This window comes from Poeciliopsis prolifica, unplaced genomic scaffold (genome assembly GCF_027474105.1).
Source record: "Poeciliopsis prolifica strain line A6 unplaced genomic scaffold, Auburn_PproV2 SCAFFOLD052, whole genome shotgun sequence".
Classification (NCBI taxonomy): domain Eukaryota; kingdom Metazoa; phylum Chordata; class Actinopteri; order Cyprinodontiformes; family Poeciliidae; genus Poeciliopsis; species Poeciliopsis prolifica.
Genome location: NW_026562427.1, coordinates 662,127 through 683,978, shown reverse-complemented (window position 1 = coordinate 683,978; position 21,852 = coordinate 662,127). Strand labels below are relative to the sequence as shown.

The 21,852-nt window shown below is 36.6% G+C and overlaps 4 protein-coding genes across 4 annotated transcripts in view; all 4 read right to left on the bottom strand.

The window, feature by feature from the left end:
• Positions 1–2,501: 2,501 nt before the first annotated feature.
• On the bottom strand, positions 2,502–3,068 carry LOC129378574 (ladderlectin-like). The gene has a single exon (XM_055058894.1). The coding sequence runs from the start codon at positions 3,006–3,008 to the stop codon at positions 2,532–2,534; it is 477 nt and encodes a 158-aa protein (XP_054914869.1). The 5' UTR covers positions 3,009–3,068; the 3' UTR covers positions 2,502–2,531.
• A 4,849-nt stretch (positions 3,069–7,917) lies between these two features.
• On the bottom strand, positions 7,918–8,621 carry LOC129378527 (lactose-binding lectin l-2-like). Its single transcript, XM_055058832.1, has one exon. It carries the CDS (start codon positions 8,436–8,438, stop codon positions 7,950–7,952), a length of 489 nt encoding a protein of 162 aa, XP_054914807.1. The 5' UTR covers positions 8,439–8,621; the 3' UTR covers positions 7,918–7,949.
• Positions 8,622–10,347: 1,726 nt separating this feature from the next.
• On the bottom strand, positions 10,348–11,127 carry LOC129378529 (ladderlectin-like). Its single transcript, XM_055058833.1, has one exon. The coding sequence runs from the start codon at positions 11,044–11,046 to the stop codon at positions 10,570–10,572; it is 477 nt and encodes a 158-aa protein (XP_054914808.1). The 5' UTR covers positions 11,047–11,127; the 3' UTR covers positions 10,348–10,569.
• Positions 11,128–11,889: 762 nt separating this feature from the next.
• Positions 11,890–21,852, bottom strand: part of rapgef5a (Rap guanine nucleotide exchange factor (GEF) 5a) — a 45,261-nt gene continuing 35,298 nt past the window's right edge. Inside the window, exons 12-26 of the mRNA XM_055058831.1 lie at positions 20,649–20,727; positions 20,423–20,567; positions 18,948–19,039; positions 18,826–18,856; positions 18,604–18,682; positions 18,239–18,388; positions 17,914–18,011; positions 17,499–17,621; positions 16,509–16,687; positions 16,325–16,415; positions 16,191–16,241; positions 15,956–16,043; positions 15,801–15,865; positions 15,523–15,577; positions 11,890–14,584 (exon numbers count right to left, since the gene is read on the bottom strand). Of these exons, the coding sequence (XP_054914806.1) occupies positions 14,466–14,584; positions 15,523–15,577; positions 15,801–15,865; positions 15,956–16,043; positions 16,191–16,241; positions 16,325–16,415; positions 16,509–16,687; positions 17,499–17,621; positions 17,914–18,011; positions 18,239–18,388; positions 18,604–18,682; positions 18,826–18,856; positions 18,948–19,039; positions 20,423–20,567; positions 20,649–20,727 (1,445 nt within the window). The 3' untranslated portion in view covers positions 11,890–14,465. The remainder of the gene's footprint in view (positions 14,585–15,522; positions 15,578–15,800; positions 15,866–15,955; positions 16,044–16,190; positions 16,242–16,324; positions 16,416–16,508; positions 16,688–17,498; positions 17,622–17,913; positions 18,012–18,238; positions 18,389–18,603; positions 18,683–18,825; positions 18,857–18,947; positions 19,040–20,422; positions 20,568–20,648; positions 20,728–21,852) is intronic.

Here is a 21,852-nt window from a genome sequence, read left to right as displayed (position 1 = left end):
TTTTAAATTCCCATTAAAGTTCCCTGATAGAAACTCTTTATCTGTTTCCTTCCCTGGAAGTTGTATTATCATCATGTGCAAATATGACTGAGGCCATAGATACCAGCTGGGGGTTGTCTTTATTATTTTCTCTGATAACTCAGAACAAGTTTGATTACTAAAGAAATAAATCATATATACGGAGCTCCAGATCCAGACATAATTAAAACTTTGGAAGCAACATCTGACTGTGTTGATCATAAACTAATAAAGATAAAGTTGGTTCCACGCAACTGTTCTAAATTGTAACTCATTCATAATTTGAATAATAATTACCTATAGTCAATATAAATATGTTTAGAATGGATTTTGTGATCTGTTCTCAGAATAACCTCTTTCATGACCTTCATCCTTTTGTGTTAGATTTACTTAATAAATGAAAATAAGATTTCTGTTTGATTTTGCAGAATGTTTGGAGCAAATTTTCCTTCCCAGGTATTTTGACAGTGAAAGAAACTAGTCACCTTGCATTTGTACACATTCATTAATTGAAAGAAAAATTACCTGAGAACATGCAGCTCTAAATCATAAAAAAAATATGTTCTGCACAGTCCAGCAGAAGTAATTTTCCAACTGAAAGCAATATCTTAATTCTGCCCCGTGTTTACAGATTGCAATTTAGGTCAGTTAGTAAAAATGAAGCCTAGGCGTAAATTCAAGCTGGAAGACTCTTTAGCTCCACCCGCAGCTTTCAGTAGGTGCATCCCGCTAATCACCGACGACCAATCATCACGGACCAAGCAACGTCATGGCCAATCACTGACGACCTATCATTTTAATGGCCAGGTTTTACGCCCAACATAACATTTCCAGGTTGAACTTTTCCAAAACAAAATGTTTCTCCTAAGAGAGCCACCACAAGGGGGCAGCACTGACACACCTGGACAGAAGACACTGCAAAGTTTTGAACTGTTTCCACAGTTCAGAACCTGAGAAGAATATAGTTGAGAGGAAAGCATATAAGATTTTTAAGCTTTTCTCTCAAACCCTTAGTTTCAGCAAAATTGTTTTGGCTAAAACAGCACAGATGTTGTCTATAATTCACATAACTTTACTTACAGTAGATAAGACAGGAAGTGGACAGAGAGAAAAGGAGGGAAGACAATGGTCAGACAATTGTTGCTCAGTCATAATTTCTTTATTCTGATCCTGTAAATGTTGATTTGTCTGGTTGATTTACCAGGCAACTTTATCTGTTCTGGTTTTAATGAGGATGAAAACGTTTAAAGGGATAAAGTTTCGCCACATCAGACATGATAATTATGATTTTGTGGTTTTTTTGCAGCCTGTGAAACGCACAGCTTTATCCACTGGGAGCATGTTGACCGGGGAACAGTGGGGTTGAAGGTCAGCCTGGGAGCTTGATTGATCAGTTCTGTTGTTTTGATCTCATTGGACAACAAATAACTTTATTTGCTGAATAAGATCAATCAGTTCAACAATTGAAACAATACATACTTTGTGTATGTATTTAATGAAAAAATTAAAATGACAAATCTGTCGACAAAGGTTTATTAAACAAGTACTTTATATAAAAAAAATCTTAGAAAATATTATAGACAACAAATAACATCCTCCAATGCTATGATGGCCTATTGGGTGTTTTAATCATAAGAGCTTAATATTAAAATGTTAATATTAAGAGGTTAATAGTAAGAGATTAATATAATCCAAAGGAAAGATGTAACCCAACCCTGTACACTCTACCTTCCCAGGTACCTGGGATTTTGTTTTGTTTTTTCTGCTCCATCCTCGTGATCCTTGTTCTTCTCTTCTGTATCCTTCTCCAGTTCCACAGAAATCGTCTCTTCCTCATTCTCTTCACTCTGACTGGTATCATCCTGTTCCTCTTTTACAACTCACCCACCTTGTCTGTCCCTTAACAACACCAAGGATAAACTTTATAGCACTATTGCACAGAATGAATGATGTTAGAACAGAAATACAACATAAAACTCAGCTTAGGAAGAGCACTGAACACACAGGAAATGGATAACTGACTATATTTGTATTTCTTTTGACTTTATTAGCTGAATAAGAAGTAAATGTTTATATTCACAAATTTTTAATAAGAAAAGACAACTTTATAATCTCTATATTCAGATCTTATCAACATTAATTGTGACACCCTTTCCTCTAAAATGTTAATCAGATGTTAAGAAAATCATGTTAAACCGATGAAACATGTCATGTCATCTCTATTATGGTCTTCTGAATATGATTCACTTTAGAAAAAGATGAAAATAGTGAACCTTTGAATAGTGAGACATTGACACATATTTAAAAATAATCATTTTATTTTACAATAGATTTTACAAATTAAACTGTTTTCTTACAAAGTGAAAAATCTTTTTCAGCCCAACTTTTTAACTTTTGTTTACAAAATCAAACCTTTCACAAAGCTCTTACAAAAATCTCACAAAGTTAGAGGATATTAAGACTTGTGTTGCTCATGGCAGCCAGGTTTTATAATCTTAAAATTATATTGTTAGCTATTGCCAATATAGGCGAGCTTTGCAAACAAAGGAATATTTAGCTCCACACAATGTATCGTTCCATTTCTTGTTCTGCCTCCAGTTGGTGTGCACACACGGTTCAGATTGTCTGCTGTCATTTGGTTCTCCTGTTTTCCAAAAGGTAAAATCGAATCTGGACCCGTCAGACCAGAAATATCTTCCATCCTTATGAATGTCAGACAGTCCGATCCAGTTGGGCCTCTGAGTGGGATCAAAGTTTCTGATCAGCATTTTGACAAAGTTCTCTTCTTCCAGGCTGTGGATGGACACCAGGTTGGCTCCTTGGTTCACACAGTGCTGCTCTGCATCAGCCCAGGTCATCGGGGTGGCGACGAACTTGTAGCAGCGCCCATTGAAGCCGAACCAGGATGGGAAACAGCTGCCCCACTCCTGTCTGTCTGACGGAACCACAGCAGCCTGAGAGAGACCAAACAAAAAGAACAGCAATATCATCTTGGAGCCTGATGGTTTTGAGTCTGAGAGACTTCAGAGTTTTGCTGGAGTTTCTCTGCAGGGTTGAATGCTGGAGAGAGTTCTGGAGAGACAGGAGTTCACCTGGTTCCTTTTATATTCCTCAGAAAGGGCATCTATCATATTCCTGTTAACCCTTGTGTTGTCTTGCAGGTCAAAAGTGACCAATTACCTTGTTTAGCTGTAGAATAAATACCCTAAACAAAAGTACTGATCATACTCGATGTGCTAATTACAGACGTACAATTTATATTTGTTTTAATATAAAATAACTTAACTAACCAGTAATGTAAATATTTTAATCTTTGTTGATGAATGTAGTTTGATGGATTTAAACTTAAATGACTTAAGATGGTAATTAAACCTGTGAAACATGTCATCTCACCTCTGGTTCTTTGTGTCTGGGCAGAATATGTTTAAAACTTAAAACTTGTTGAAAGCCCAATAAATTTTCCAGATGTTGTCCAATTTGGAATATGAACATAAAGTTTCTGCCTGTTGCCCCTCACAATTGTATTTAGGATCTAACTAGACAAATACAGACTAATCCATTCTAATACCAGTTCTGAAAAGTATTTGCTTTGACTACAACATAAAGTATTTGAATGTTGCTACTTTAGAAAGGATTTCTTTGAGAGGCTTCAGATGGTTTTCTTTCAAATCCCTCAGAAAGGCTGCATGTAAAGTTGGTGCAATGTGAAGCTAATGACTAATGACAGCAATATATCTGAAAATATGTTTAAAAGTGGCACTTTTCTAAAAAGTCTGCATGAAGTATCCAATATTTTCTGCATTTGAAAGATTTCAGTTGTCGAAATATTATGATAATGTCAGCATGGTCATATATACCCATATTTTAATGCAACTAATTTCTGTACCTTCCGCATTAATTGCTAATTTTTATTTGCAAACTACAGAAACTGTTTTAACAAGAAAATTAATAGCATAAAATGAAAATATTGAAAATAAATGCAACTGAAGTTCTGTTGGAATTATTCATAATAAAGTTTGAAATCAAAAATCAACAAACAAACATCCTGAAATGGCGATGCTGTCATTGATTGCTGCTCCTCAAGACCCCCAAGAGGATTTGAGCAAAGTTGCATGTAAATGTTGCATCAATTGTCTCTCAAATCTCTCACATGTTTGGACATCTGATATTTACTCAATCAAACAATAGTTCTTAAACTAAATGCAGTTCACACAGAGGATGAGCCTCAATGCACTTAGAAAAGAAAACAACATGCAGCTCAGTTTCTGTAAGAGAAACCAAAAAGTATTGATGGGATCTAACAATGATCAACAAAGCACAGAGATTTTGTTTTGTCTTGATTCCAGTATTTTAGTCGTCTCACCATTATAATCTTTAGGAGTTCACTGAAACCACCCAGATCCTTCACTGATTTAGAAATAATATCATCTTGAAAGTCCTTCTTTTCTCAAACATTAATAAACTGGATACTGAAACTGATCCAGGATGTGAGAGACGATCATTACAGGAAATGTGACTGATGAAGGCTTGCATAAATATAATAACCAGTGGACAAAACATTCTTGCAAAACAGATTTTGATCTTAACGACCCTATTCCAGGTGAAATAACAACCTTTAAAGGTAAAAAGTAAAGATAATTTTATTCTCAGCAACAAGAAAATAGAAAATTCTTTTGCAGGATTTTAAAGGAAATACAAACAAAATAACAAACCAAAGGAAAGAGCAAAAGAAGAAAAAGGATATCTAAAGTATGTAAACTAGATGTTCCTGTTCAGAGTTTCTAGATAACATCTTCTGGTCTTATTTCATTTCTGGGTTGGAAGAAAAGGAGTCTAAAATTTAATCTAATAATGTTGATCCAAAGTATATAAACTAGATAAACTATGTGATTCTTTTATTAATTGATAGATAAGCATAAGTAAGTATTCTCTGGTCTAATTCCTTTTCTGGGTTGGAACAAAGCGTTATGTCTGTATTTTATCATTTAGAAATTATGAAAATCAAATGTTTGAATAATATCAGTAAGAAATGGGTATCTGATCATTTTCAAAACTCCTAATATTCTGTTTCTATATATTACAGTTTTACCGCTGATGAAACAAAAATCTGCGATCTTGCAGGTTCTACATATATTACAGACTGAACTGTAATATACACCATCTGTCTAGAGAATAATCATCTCTAGAGAAACTTAAAGCATCAATATTAGGAAAACATTTGTTTTTAATTGTATAAATGTTAACCATGAGTAATTTTTGCATGTGATCATTGTTTTTGTTTCAATTCTTTTCTCTGTCCCTCACCAACACTGATATAGAAGGAAAATAAAATATACACATTTGTAATATTCTTATGCTCATCAATAGATTAGTGAGATAAGACTCCAATAATTCTAGGACTTAATAAAATATCTAAAACATTGTTGAATTATCCCCATTGATTATCACTGCATTGGAAATGTCAAGATATGGATTTGTTCCGTCATAATAAATGCCTCAGTTGTTGTAAAGATTTTTTTTATTTTATTTAGTACAGTATTTCCTTTTGACTGCCTTTGTCATATGCAAGGTGAGCATTGGATGTTCACCTGGGAAACAATCTAATAAAAAATGACTTCAGACTTGTGCAGATTCCCCTACAGGAAATTGTGCATCTGCACAATTCTCTTCCTATTATCTTGCTTTTGACTTTCTAGTCATGTCAAAAAGGAAAGCAGTGTGTTTCAGATGTGGTTTTAAAATACAACCACAGTTGAGCCTCCAATTAATTCAAAAGTAGCAGTTTAGTTACATCAACATATCAGAGATTTGTGGAAGAAAATATAATAGTTTTGAGCAAAATCATGCAGTTTAAAAGACAGTTGTTCCTAATACTGACCAAAGGTATGTAAACTTCTAAACTGAAAGAAAATTACAAAATAAAAATGGTTTTGATAACTAACCTAAAACAAGAAATGTTTAATCTGATTTAAGTTCAGACAGTGAGGAAAGAAATGTTCTTTTGTCTTTTTATATCGTGACAAGAGTTAGTAACTAGAATGTAAAGTAACAAATGGGGCGTGAAGGAAATGTATTTTAATATCAAGTCCTGCTTCACTGAGAAAATTCCCAAGACTAAAGGAATATATGATATGGCTTGAAGGAAGTGACCTCAATATGATCATTGTCATGGGGAAAATCCCGAACGCCAAAGAGACTAGATTTAGTGAGAAAGGAAAGCTTTACATGTCACAAGGAAGTTCGTGCATTTTTGTCCTTTTGTTTTTCTATATTTCTGTGGATCTTTTTTTCTGTAAAGATTTTATGATGTGGTTTCAGATTAGGCCTGCAATCTGAAGAAAGATGGAAAAATCTATGACAGGGAATAAAATAAGCAAATGATATTAAATAACACGCTTTTAACCTTTACTATATTTCAAAGTGCGTTTTAATGATGCTATTTAATTTGTTCCTATATTTTTAATCAAAACAATGGATATGCCACCAATCAAAACAATTGCTATAGAACATATTTTTGCTGAAACTGTTCAAGAGAAGTTAAATAAATGCTATTTATGTAGTCAGCATTTTGTAGATAGTGTCTGACTCTGGCTCTACATCTTCCACAGACTAAACTCAACTCTTGATCAATCAATCAATCAATCAATCAATCAATCAATCAATCAATCAATCAATCAATCAATCAATCAATCAATCAATCAATCAATCAATCAATCAATCAATCAATCAATCAATCAATCAATCAACCAATCAATCAATCTGTCATGAGTTGAAGGAAGATAATCAAACCGGAAAATGAAAGATACTTATTTTTTGCATGATGATTGCTGTTATTGCTTCAATTCTTTTTTCTGCCCCTCTCCCCATCAATGCTGATATCGGGGGAAATTATAGCATAAAATTATGCAATGTGTTTATGCTCATTGATAAATTAGTGGGATCAGCCTCCGCTGGTTCTAGAAATAGAAATATTAAAATATCTAAAATATTGTCATATTCTCCCTATATAGAAACACACAGAGAAAGCGTTTTAAGGAGGTTTATCACATAGATGTATTTTACATTGATGCTTGTCAGAGAGTAAATACAATCCAGATAGCTATAAGAAGAAAAAAAATCATTTCCAGAGATATTCCTTTCCATTGGGTTTTGTTGGGAAAAAATTAGGTTGAATTTAAACTGAACATTCATCAAGAAATGCAAAATAATTTATTTCTTAAAATTTTTTGTGATTAGGGACAAAGTGTGCGAGATGCAGAGACAGAAGCATATTTATTTCACACCAAAATGAGAGAAACTCTGAGACATTAGTTTCTTAATTGTATAAAAGGTGAACAAGAAGTAATTTTACATGTGATCATCCTTGATTCTTCCTTCACACACTGATATAAAGGAAAAATATAGATTAATATCCTTATGCTCATCCTAGCGATGATTAGTGGGTTTATCCTCCATTGGTTCTAGAAGCAACACTAATATAATCATTTATTACATTATTATATTGTCCCTAACATTTCCACAAAGAACCACACAGAAAAACATCAGATGAAGTTGGATGGTAAGAGTTTTTCACAAAGATGTATTTTTACATTTATAAGAGTGCAAACAGTGAATACAAATGAAGCAACTCTAATAAAATATTAGGCATTATGATGTTATAACATTCTTCTTAATATTTCCACAAAGATGATAGAATCAAAGAACAGAGAGAAATGTATTTTATGTTCGATGTTAGAAGAGTTTATTACAATTATATATTTTTACATTGATTGTAAGATAACATACATATGGAAATACAATAAACAATCACATTTCCACTTATTTGCCTTTATATTGGCTTTTGTTGAAGAAGAAAAAACTTTGAATCTAAATAAAAATCATCAGGAAATGCAACACAAATAAGATTTTTTTCCTTTTTAATTGTTTTGTGTCTAGGGACAAACTGTGCGAGCTGCACACACAAAAGCTAACTGAGTGAAACACATCCGATCATTGAAGTAAAAATTGCTTCCATAGTTGGTGTGCACACAGTGTTCATTTCCATTAGCATTGTCAGGCTGTCCAGAAGTCCAAAGGGAAAATGTGTATTTAGACCCATCGGACCAAATCCATCCTCCTTCCTTGTGCATATCAGTGAGTCCAATCCAGGTCCATGACTGAGTGGGATCAAAGTTCTTGATCAGAAAATTGACAAAATTGAGTTCCTCAAGACTGTGGATGGAAACCAGGTTGGCTCCCTCTGACACACACTGGAGCTCTGCTTCTCCCCAGGTCACTCTTGAGCCAAAGTACTTGTAGCAGCGACCCTGAAAGCTGAACCAGAACAAGGGACAGCCGCCACGCAGCAGCTTCAGTTCCTGTCCATCTGAAGGAGGCTCAGCAGCCAGAGCCAGACCAACCAGGAAGAGGAACCACATCATCTTGGAGCTCGATGCCTCTGATGTGGATTGATCTGAAGTTCTTGCTGAAGTTTTTCTGCAGTGATGGATGTTGGAGAGAATCCTGGAGAGGCAAAAGGCAGACTGCTTCCTTTTATAACACCAAGAGAGGGCGTCTGCAGTGTTGTTACATAATGATTAAAGGTTAATGCACCTATTAACACGCCCAGATGCATTCAGCACCACATCTATTTGGACATATTTTTAAAAGTAACAGTTCACCTGAAAATATGTTTAAATATGTGTTATAAATGTTGGGTTAACATTTTGGCTGTAAAATTTCTGATTTGTTGATTAAAATAAATAGGAAATGCTTTATATTAATTAAGAAAAATCAAAGCTCTCTCCATTTTCTTTATCAGGTTGTTATCATTCTGTACAAATTGACATTAGTTTGGAACAATGTGGTGACATTTTCCTCAGAGACAAACTAACCATTAGCCAATAAAAAGTAACACAAACATACACAGATCATAATTCTGTGTATGTTGACAAAATTATCAGTGACATTAATTTTGCAAAGAAAAAGTACAGATGTACCAGACAGTTGTTGCTCAATCATGATTTCTTTGTTCTGCTCCTGTAAATGTTGTTGATTTACCAGGCAGCTTTATCTGTTCTGGTTTTAACGAGGAGGCAAAAGTTCAAAGAGAAAAGGTTGAGCCACATCAGACATGATAATTATGATTTTGTGTTTTTATTGCAGCCTGTGAGACGCACAGCTTTATGCACTGGGAGCATGTTGATGGTGGAACGGTGAGGTTGAAGGTCAACCTGGGAGCTTGACTGGAAAGACTTGTTATCTTATTGGACAACAAATAACTTTATTTACTGAATAAGATCAATCAGTTCAACAATTAAAACTACTCTGTGTCTGTATGTATTTAATGACCAAATTAAAATGACAAATCTCTCTATAAAGATTTATTAAACAAGTACTTAATAAAAAAGAACAAAAAAATCTAAGAAAATATTATAGAAAACAAATAACATCCTCCAATGCTATGAAGACCTATTGGGTGTTTTAATATTAAAAGGTTAATATTAAGAGGTCAATATAATCCAAAGGAAAGATGTAACCCAACCCTGTACACTCTACCTTCCAAGGTACCTGGGATTTTGTTTTGTTTTTTCTGCTCCATCCTCGTGATCCTTGTTCTTCTCTTCTGTGTCCTTCTCCAGTTCCTCAGAAATCGTCTCTTCTTCATTCTCTTCACTCTGACTGGTATCATCCTGTTCCTCTTTTACAACTCACCCACCTTGTCTGTCCCTTAACAACACCAAGGATAAACTTTATAGCACTATTTTTGGTAGCAGATTAATATTACGCCATATGAAGCTATGGCGTAATATTGCTGATAAGCTGCCTTTGATATATGTGACTTTAACATATCCAACACACAAACACACACAATGCCAAGCCTGGACAGAGATGATAGAGACACACAGTTTTCACCAACTTGCTGTAGTGTTGCTGCTTGGTCCCAGTCTGACACTGACCCAGTTTGATATTTTATTGCCAAATCTGCTGGGATGGTGACTGCAAAGACAGCAGTGAATTTTGTTGATGGGGTTCAAGAGAAAAAAATCTGGAGATTCTGCAAATCTCCTGTCCTGATTTTAGTACCAAATAAAGTACCAATCATACTCTGTGTGCTAAGTACAGATGTACTCTTTATATTTGTTTTTAGTATAAAATAACTTACGTAACCTAAAACGTTTTGCAAATATTTTATTCTTCTTAAGTGAATTTAGTTTGATGAATTAAAACTCAAATGATTTTAGATGTTATTCTCATTCCTAATTAAACCTTTGAAACATGTCATCTCACCTCTATTATGATCTTCTGAATTATGCCTCACTTTACAAAAAGATGAAAATAATGAAACCATTGAAATAACACATTGAACATTTTTTTATTTTACAATAGGTTTTACAAATTAAAATCTTTTCTTCCAGATAAAGAGAACAATCTTTTTTAGCCCAACTTATCAACTTTTGTTTCGAAAATCAAGACTTTCATAAAATATCTTACAAAATCAGAGGATATAAAGACATGTTCCAGGCAACCAGGTTTTATAATCTTAAAAGCATATTGTTAGCTATTACCAATCTAGCGAGCTTTACAAACAGAGGAGTATTGATCTCTGCACACTTTATCGTTCCATCCCTTGGATGGGCCATAGTTGGTGTGCACACATGGTTCAGATCCTCCGGAGTTGTTTGGTTCTCCTGCATTCCACAGTTTGAAGTTCAGTCTGGACCCGTCAGACCAGAAATATGTTCCATCCTTCTCAGCATCAGACAGTCCGATCCAGTTGACTCCCTCGGCGTGATCAAAGTTTCTGATCAGCATTTTGACAAAGTTCTCTTCTTCCAGGCTGTGGATGGACACCAGGTTGGCTCCTTGGTCCACGCAGTGCTGCTCTGCATCACCCCAGGTCATCAAGGTGGCGACGTACTTGTAGCAGCGCTCATTGAAGCTGTACCAGAACGGGGGACAGCCGCCCCGCTGGAGCTTCATCTCCTGTCTGTCTGACGGAACCACAGCAGCCAGAGAGAGACCAAACAAGAAGAACAGCAATATCATCTTGGAGTCTGATGGTTTTGATTCTGAGAGGTTTCAGAGTTTATCTGCAGGGATGAATGCTGAAGAGAGTTCTGGAGAGACAGGAGTCCACCTGTTCTCTTTTATATTCTTCAGAAAGGGCGTTTATTGTGTTTCTGTTAATGAGCTACTTTAGTGTTTCATTTGATTTCCCATAAAAGTTCCTCCCAGGAACTCTTTATCTGTTTCCTTAACCCAGAATGATAATCAATGGATTTATTCAGTTTATTTGCATAGTACATTCAAGCAACAACGCAGTTCAAAGTGTTTTACGACATAAAAACACAATACAAGGTCACCAATTTCAAAATTATGTAAGAAACATTTATGTAATGCAAATAAAGTTGCATAATGTAACAACCATTGCATAAATGTTTATGGTTGTGTAACTATATTACACAAACAGATGTTAATCAGTTTGTGACAAAACAATGCTTTAACAGAAGTTTAATTTCATTTTCTTATAATTGGATCAGTTATATCTCTTTTTGGGAACATCACCCAGACTTATCTGTGTCACATGGATCTGTGTCACTGAGACTGAAGACTTTAAGTTAAAGATAAACACAGGCTGTGCTCAGAGTGTTAAAGGCTCGTTTCTTCTGTATCCCTCATACCATTTAGTAAGTCCATTAATATTCTGAGCACAAACACTCATAATTACACAGCACCCATTTATGAGTCCAAAAGAGACATCTACGACTCACCTGTAATGTCTCGTAACCTAAACTTTATTAATTTTCACTGTAATTTTGAACGATGAAGCTGCATTTTAGAAAAAAAAGACTTCAGCTGCCTGAAGTTTGAAGAAGACAAGGAGACGAGTTGCTTTGTGATTCACTTCTTTTCCATTTTACAACTGATAAATAACATACCAAACATAGGCATATTTACACATAAACAATATTACAATTGTACAAAGCCTTTTCTTTGAACTCGTACATTGTGAATTTTGTGTATTTTTTATTTTTTTATCATGCAAACAAGTTTTGAACAACAGCTTTAAAAAAAAAACAGAACTGTACACTTCTATAACAGCGGCTAATAAAACACTGAATACAGCCTCCTGTTGTATTGTCGTCCGTTCAACGTTTGACAGACTTATTGCACTTCTGCTGCCCTCTAGTGGCTACATTACAGCACAAAACGTATTTGACCCCGGATGCTTTGCAGCTTTAACCCTCACACCTGCTCTCCTCAACAAAACCTGTGGATGGCACAAAAACCAAAGACGTTTAGTCACCATAAATAAACACAGGATTTTTAATAAATAACCAACTTAACTTCTTTACACATGATCAGTGAAGGGTGTCTGTATCTACATCATGCACAGCTAACCAAAAAGAAAACATTTCAGTGTCACTTTGAACTCAAACAGATGTGTGCTCTGATTCATAAACCTTAGCAACTATTTACTGGGAGAGCGTTTTTTTACAACAAAGCTGTCATATTGTTAAAGATTTAATTGTGATTATCATATTAAAAAAATTGACATCTGAAATTGATTTATCTCAGTAGACTAAGAGGTTGCTGGTACGCTGTTTAACAGGTTTCAGACTAAGACTGTAACATTTTTTTGCTCTGATCCCAACCAACTTCTAAGAGAACAAATACAAACCAGCAGATTTACCGGCACAGTTTCCATTTCCAAAAGCAAAACGTCTTAAACAATAAACACTTGAACATCTGTCACTTTTATTGGCTCTGATTTTGTTAAGATAAAGCGTTTAAAGTTCTCAACAATACTTCCAAATTAATCCAAATCATAATGGCGACAGTCAAGACTGAGAACTTTTCATTTTGAAGTATTTCTTCACACCGTGAACATATTTGGCACAGTTTGGGTAAATGTCTCCGATTGATAGAACAACCATAAAAAATAAAAATAAAAAAAAGCTCTTTCTCTGAAATCTAAATGAACACTTGTAAGAGAATCTTCACAGTATTGCACTTTATCCCTAATTTAAACCTTATAAAAGTCCAAAAAAGGCAGCAAATGCTTTTCTGAGTTAACATTTAGAATATCACAGCTGCACTGTTGCAAGGAAGTGACAAAAAGGAATTGAGGGGGGACCAAAAGGCATTTACAGAAATGTAATAAAATAACCAATGAGCAACAAGAAGGATTTGTTGATTTGTAAAAGCATCGGTATATCAGACAATAGCTTTCTGCTTTCGTGCTGCATTTGTGTGCGGGCATAAAATAGAAGATTTTATTATCCAGTCAGGCTTTCCCCCACAGTGACTTGAAAAAAAAAAAATCTCAAAGCCATTTCCTTTGGTTCCATTAATCCGTCAGTATCCTGAATTAGTTCTCACAGTATAAATGAGGTTGTTTCGAAACGAAACATTATTCAGTCAGTAGGTATTAATTATCCGTCTTCTTACTATGAAAGTGAATCAGTGGAACAAAACTGTTCTGTTGTGCTGCACTTCGAATAAAAGACATCGACACAATAAACCTTAAAGATATATGCATATAAATTAAAAATAAAAGAAACATTGAGCTCTGCCAGGACCGTTTCCACAGAGACCAGGTTCAATAGCACATCTCGACAGAAAGCGTCTCTGCAAGGAGTCGGGTTGGCTTCACGTGATCCAAGGAGCGGACGTCATGCTTGTAACGGGGCAAACGAAACAGGAGAGCTGCAACGCTCAACAGAAACGCTTGGCACTGAAAACTGTCAGATCCACGGTATGTACAAAGCTAACTAATCATTTCTATTCACAATAAAACATCATCGAGATGAGAATACGAAGGTTGTTTCAGGCTTTCAAACCCAGAACTAGTTGGTTTAAGTTATTCCTGCACAATAACTAAAAAGGCTGCACAACTAAATAGCATGTCTATGAAAATAAGTGCGAGCTACGCAATAGAAATCATATTGGACAGTCTATGATGCACGTTCAGCTTTTTTTTGCTTAAAAATAAAAAAAGAGAAGAAAATCTTAACGCTTTTGGGTTTTAAATGAAGACGCGGTTATCAAGTCTTTGTTGATGTTCTATGGGAGCAGCGAGATTTACAAAAATAAAGGAATATTCCACCTGATGAACAGGAAAATAACCAATAACTGATGACGAGAACAAAACAAAGGCCCAATCAGCCCAGCAGGTACTGTACAAACTAATCACAGCCTCGTTGACGCTTCGCTCAGTTTCTCCGTCTTCCTGCACCGATTCGGTTTCTGTAGAAGGTTCCCCGGGAGTGTGTGGAGGTTAAAAACCCCTTACAAGCAAATGCTGAGTGTACGAAAGCCTTTTCAGAGTGGACCGTGTTGGCGACAGACCGGTGTCCGTCTCACAGCACTGCTGGTTGTGTGATCTTGCCGCAGTGTACGTGTGACAGTTTGCTGTACAAAGCGTCCCCATTGTCACACAGGCTGGCGCTCCCGGCTTATGCTTAAGCGCGCGGCTCCAGCTTGTGCGACAGTTCAAAGAGTGTCTGTTGATTGTCGATGATGTGCAGGTGGTGAACGCTCGCCCTCACCTCCACGCTGTCCACGCCGATAACCTCATTGCCTAGGAGACAGACGGGAGAACATGGGCTGAAGTCAAACACGAGTCTTTCCTGGAAGGCTTCCCACTGTGAAGCCCAACCGACATGTATAAAAATAAATAAATCGAAAACAAAAAGCCCGTGTAGAGACTGTTGCTTGGTAACTGCAAGAGAAAACCAGATCAGCTGACCCAGTGCAGATGCAATGCTCTAACTGAGCTGCAGGTGGCAGCAGAACCCTTCCAATAATTAGTAGTAAACGTCAGAACAACACAAATTTAGACATTGCATTTCTCAAATTGATTTTACATTGTCCTAAATAATTAGTATAAAAATGCAGATGATTTTTCATTCTTTGTTTTCTTCTGAATGAATTTAAATATTTACTGTTTCATATTGTATGTTTAACTGGTCTGTTCAGAGATGTATTCATGTTCAACATAATCCATTAAATCACACTGTAACACCATCTCTCCCTGTTGACTTTACATGCAAGTGTGCAACATTAAAAAAGGTTATTTTGAGTGCTCAAGGAAGCATTTTATGAATATGAGCCAAAGGAAACATTTAGTTCCTGAAGCAGCTGTCACCGGGGAAAAACAAACATGACTTTGACTCATTGCACTTTCTGATTTAAAAGTGCTGCATGCTTGGATGAAACCTGCTTCTTAAGAAGTGTTTGTTTTCTTCCTTTGTTGGACGTAGATCCGCATACCAGATGCTGACTTGGCTCTTCCTCTGCCCAACAACATCTGAGTACAGATGTCTGTTCCAGATCTGTTCTTTTTGTTGGTTCTCCAGACACTTCAAATTTTGTAGATAAGAAACCAAAATGTTCTATTTTCTCTCTGCATGATTCCACTTGAATCCAAAATCCCAGTTAACTCTGTTTTATTTTTCTTTTCTATTTCCTATATTTATCTTGCCATTAAAACAAATATCCATAAATGCCGATACACACCTGGCTGGTCACTTTGGCAGTGGCGAATCATCCTCACTGTGTCTGCTATCATGTGCTGTTGAAATGAGAGAGCATGTGTTCAAACACTCAAGCTTCATTATTAGCTGTGGAAAAACAGAAGATCTTTCAAGGAAAATCCAACATTTCATTCATATCAAAGGAGGATTTAGTTGAAAATGTTTTCTGCAGAAAAACAATCTCCAGGACTTTCAATAAATAATCTGCTGTGATGTATGATTTAAATGTTTTAATCTGCAAAAACGTTAAACTTCACTCACCAGTTTCTCAAAGTTAACCAGGTTGTCATGAAAGGTCTTATTTCCTTCATGGATGAAAGTGATATCTAAAAGCAGTGGAGAGGCATATTAAAGTTTAATTCAAAGTTGTTTTTAAAAATCTATATTTATGTGTGAGTGAAGGATTTAGAGGATACCTTTTAGAAGAAGAGGCATGAAAGGGATCTTAGGAGGTTTCATCCTTTTGAAGGCTTCTCTATAAGCTTTGTGGTTCAGAGATGGATCCTGTGAAGAGCCAGGGGAAGAGAGAAACGCTTTAGAAGGCTTGAAGAGAAGGGGAGAAATTTAGGGATTTGTCTATCAAGAAAGAAAGAAAAAAAAATTGCTGGAGCACATTTGAAGCTCTGCCTGCAACTCTCTCTCCGTTCTCACCGTGATGAGCTCCAACTCTGAGAACAACTTCTTGAACTTCCCTGGACATTTCTGAAACCAAGAGTATTTGAATGTAGTAATCGCCCAGCGCAGAGTTTGCATCTAAATCAAAGCCCAGCGACACACATCCTTACCTCCCATGTCTGGTTTAGTCTGCTGACAGCAGCCGTGTTCAGACCCATTATAATGGCAAATGCAGAGTTCAGATTTCTTTGGGCTTTACAGCTACAAATGACCAAAAAGAAAAAAAAAAGGAAATAAAATCAGTATCTTGATGCTCCCAATTAGTTTTCAGCTTTTCACTTTGTGTCCACTCACTGAGCTGCGATCTTGATGAACTTCTTCAGCAGCTGCACTCTCTTATTCAGCGACACACACATGAGCACCTCGGACATGACCCACTGCTGGACCTGGTTACAGCGCTGGAGGAGGACTGAGAGCGCCGCCGTGTGGCCGGAGCCAGGAGCACGACTCAGAGTGTAGTACACCAGCTCCTGCTGCATGACACATGGAAACATTATTTGAAATAAATCACTTATGGAATCAATAGGAGCTATGGCCAAGTATATATATGTGTACATACATATATAATATTGTTAATATATATATTAACATCCTGAATGAAATAGACACAAAGATATTTTGTCTTCAAATAAACGTGGTTTGCTGTTGACGCAGGTCAAAATCTTTCAAAGGTGTTAATTTACTTAGGACTGCAAGACCGAAGGAAATCTTACTATTGCAAAATTATTGCAGAATATTGCAATGAAAGCTAGGATAAGTCCACAATATTCCCCCAAATCTAGTTCTCTTCTGTCAAAACCAAACATTTGATAGCATATTTTTATCTTCAGTATCTTGGGAACTATTTTCTGTGTAAACTGCAGTGAGACTTTATCCCGTCCACCATTTTTCCCAATGATATTTCTCACAAAGGTAAGAGCAAAAAAAGCAGTATTTATTCAGTATTACAGTCCAAGTGCTATGAATTAATGCTAAACATGACACAGACGCCAGATCCCCGGCAGGTAAAGATGTCAGCTTTATCATTATGACAGTCAATGTGAATTTATTACTACCAATATTGTTAATATAATATTCAATAATACTGCTGATTTCCGAATGTTGTGCAGCCTTAAATAAATTCATACAAAAAGTGTATGAGGTATTTTTCCACTAACAAGTCAGATTCCCGGTTGCAAACTCGACGGTGCGAAACTTGGAGTTATTTAAAGTTTTTTGACACAATCTGATTTGAAATGCATTAAAATGTTTGAATGCAACTAATTTATGATTTTGTGTAGATACCTCATGGATGGATTTGAAGAGGCTCCAGTCCAGGTGTGTGAGCGCTGCAGCCACATCCCAGGTGTTGATGCCTAAGAGACGAACCGGCCGCCTACTCAACTCAGCGCAGTCCGTTAGCGGAGGCTGCAAAAACAAGCACGGAAAAAAAGAAATGTCACACACATAGACAATCTTTTTATTTAAACTGCATTAAATATCGTCTCATCTTCTGAATAAATTATGTTTTAATAGAAGTAATCCAAATTGCGATACTATAACATGAATTAAAGAAAAAAATCAGAAGATTCATTTCCAGGTCCAACATGTTGTTGGTGATACAACTAATAATACCAAAAGGAGAAGGTAGTGCATCGTTATTTTGAGATTTATCTCTACAGAGAAAATTATTCATGAATACAAAAGAATATTTACACACCAAGATCTCAGTGAGGTCCCTGTGACAGGCCACCAGCTTCCCCTGTGGGGTCAGAGACTCTGAATAGACACAGTCGCTGGGCTGCAACATCCTCCGCTCTGCAGACACAAATATTTAAAAAAGGAGAGATGATGATTATTGTAATTAAGATCATCTAAAAAAAGAGTCAAGTTCCCTTTGGGTATGTTCTAGGAACAGTTGCTCACAAAGCATCCAGCAAATCATCACTCGGTCTGAAGTAACATAAGGTTTTATAAACTCTTGCACAGGTGAATCTCAGGAGAAACATTTATTTATTGAAAAACGGTGTGAATTCACTGTGTACCTCCCGTATGCGACACCACGGCCAGCACCATGTCCTCCTCTGCTTTGTCCAGCTTCAGACCCAGAATGCGCAGAAGCTCCCGAGCCTCCAGAGCAGGATGTATGTGGACACTTAGGTAGGAGTCAGGACTCACGTATACGCAGCATATCACTGGAAAATGAATTAAAAATATTTACAATAAGGGAGAAAAAGCTTCTGGAGCAAACATAAGCAAAGCTCAAAGAGTACAATTTGACTAGATTAATGTCAAGTACAAAATTGCAGACAAAGACGGAAACCATCTGTGTTTAGGAAATTTACATAAATCCAAATTCAGTTATTATCCATAATTATGTTGAGCTGTTTTGTATTTTTGTCTCACTCACCCTCTCTCTGGTCCACTGGTGAATTACGAAGCTGCAAACTGTTCTCCTTTAAGCTCATCTGCTGGTACGCTTGCTTACTCTGAGAGACAAAGAAGAACAATCACTGAGTTTTGAAAACCTATAAATATGACATGATGTTTTTTTAAAGACCGGTTTAACTCAGTGTGAACAATAAGTTTAGCTTTATGTACTTTCAAATGTGAAGCTACTTGCTTTACGTACCTTTTGATTGGGAGGGCAGTCGTCCACTGTGCTACAAGACGAAAACACACACAATAGTGAGCAGGGATTTAGCAACTAGATGCACAAACTTAAATCAATCCCATTTGAGAAGCAGTGCTTACTGTCTGCGACGTAGAAGCTTCTGAAACTCTTTTAGGTCTTTCTCCAGCGAGGGGAACTCATACAGATCCTCCAGAACGTACCTGTACAGCGTCTGACAGACGGAACAGGAAGACGATGAACATTGATGACAGCAGGACTTTATTAAAGGAAGAGTTAGACTTTTTCAAAAGGGTAAGTATGATGCTGAGTCATCAGGGTTGTGGAAAAAAAAAAACTCAACTTGCAACAAACTGACACCAAATGTGTTAGCTTTACATAATGAATCTTCCAGTAGGCATGGGCTGGTTTATTATAAGATAAACTGAGGTTTTTTGCAGCTGTGAAGCATTTTAATGTGAAATTAGTGAAAGTGTGAAAAACAGATGTGAATGTTTATCAAGTAAAAGCCTCCAAGTATAAAAATCCATTCAGACAGACAGTTAAAAGTATTTTAGGAGCTTTTCCTCAACAGCAGCTGCATAATTATAAATTGTATTTTCCTGATTGTTGAACTTCGACAAAAGCCAATGAATATCAGAAATGCAGAACTATTTCAGCTTTTTTTAAAATAATTAAATAAAAACAAAGACACACATGAATGCCAGTTGTATGCAAGCCCATACCAGCATGTCAAGTTTTATTTTCATAACTAACAATACAAGCTTTCTAAATAGTGAGATTAGTAAGAAAAAAATCAAACTCTAAATACCATTAAGCTCATCATTACCAGAGTCTGAGAAGCTGATTTAGTAACCAATATGAGACGAAGCACATGCTCTGAAGTGCAGGCGTGTTCACGTGTGTGTGTGTGGTGTAGAATTAATAACCTTGTACAGCTCAACACACACACACACACACACACACACACACACACACACACACACACACACACACACACACACACACACACACACACACACACACACACACACACACACACCTCTTTATCACTGTCATTGACCCTCCATAGCCCCGCAAATCCCAGCTTCCCTCTCATCCCTCTGTTACTAGGCAACTATCACCTGGGTTACGCACCCCCTATAAAATGATACCCTTGCCAACCCTACCACTCTGGTTTCTATGGCAACCCGTCAAGGAGCAGTCAGTTTACGAAAGAACGAGCAAGTGGAGGGATGCGCGCTCGTTCGCCTTTGAGTGTGTGGATGTAACTGAGTTCGCTGCCCCTCTGGGAGAAAAAAGTCCCGTCAGATTCTCCTGGTAAACTCACTTTTGACTGAGTACAGCTAATAAATAAACTTGAGCTAGTTATTTACATCACTGATCAACAACTGCAACTATATGCCTTCAATCCATGATGTGTTTTATAGAGCTGGAAACATTTAACAACAAAAACAGAATCCAATTCAGTGAAAAGTCACAGACAGCATTGCTGCCCGTCCTCAGTTGACCTTATCATAAAAAAGGACACCTTAGGATCAAAATGATGGTGTGTAAATCAAAACCCATTGACAAGCAATGTTAGAAGTACTGCTACCTTCATGAAGCTCCTGACGTGCTCCTCTTCTTTGAGGAAGTCCTTGTAAAGCCTGCTCCAGTGGGACACGAGCCGCAGTACTTTGCGTTTCCTAAAGAGGGCGTCTTTGCCTTCCTCCTGGCCCCTGCAGCGTGCACTGCTATAAGTGAATGTGGTCAAGGAGACAACAAACTAAGAAGTAGAGTGTGAAGGGTGTGTGTGTGGGATTCGCACGCTGTAAGGATATTGTCCCAGCAGCGCCTGACAGAGGTCATGAGTGGACATGAACACAAGGTATGTCAGCAGGAAGTCGTCCAGCAGCATTTCTGAAACACAGAGCACATCATCATGAGTCATTTTAGATGACTCATTACTTCCTTTATGCTTTTAAACATTTAGAATAGACAACATCTGGCTGAAGCTACCAGAAGCCTTTTGTTATAAATTTCATGAAATTAATAAAGGACTCAGCAATGATTGGTGGACAAAAAGATAAACAATAGATGAAAGGCAACATTTCTTTCTAGAAAAAAAAATAGGACTACACCAGTAATGATGAATATTATCCCAGCTACCATTCTGTTAGCTGGTTGTCCTCTGGTAAAACAATCAACAAGTGTCAACATGGCGTTTAATAAATTAAGACTGAATGTTGACTTGGAAATAAACAGACCAGCATCTACGAAAGTGTTAAAATGGTGCAGCTTGAACTCTCTCCACTTGAGGAAGCACAAGATACAAAATTTGAGATCAGCAAAATGAAACACCTTAGCCACTAACGACACACACTTGTTCTGTCCATTAAGGGACGTTGAAATCAAATCAATTGCCCAAAAAGTTTATAGATATGCGGAATGGATGATAATTGAAATATTATAGCATCCAAGTACTTCACTCCTTTTTTTTAATCATATTTATGGGTACCAGCACCAGCTTGGCATGAAGAAACTGAGATATCTAGATTTCCCCAAATTTTTGTGGAAAATCTAAGCTCTTCCTTGTGAAACCATTATATTGAGTGGGATCCACGTAAAAGGTGTAGAACACACTAATTGCAAATTGCATACAAGTTAGAAAATTTTACTAAGGTACCAGATGTTTGATGACTTTACTGCTGTTATTACGGATAGTGTTTGTATTCATAACATGACAGGGGAATTTCCAAAGAAGTATTCAAGGAAGCATATTTGGATTATCTTAAATATAGAAGCTGAGGCTTTAAGTGTAGGCTCTGGTCCTGAAAAGGATTAGGTAATACCTGTGTTGTAGCTATCAACGGAAAGAAAATGTTTTTAAACACCACGTCTAAACTAGCTGTGATAGATCAGCTGCATGAAGTTACAGGCTTGTGCAAGAACATCATAACCCATTAACTCAAGTGTTTTCATCACAGCACGGGTAAAGTAGAACAGATTGAAGTGCAAGTGGGATATCATGAGAGTGCGAGGCTC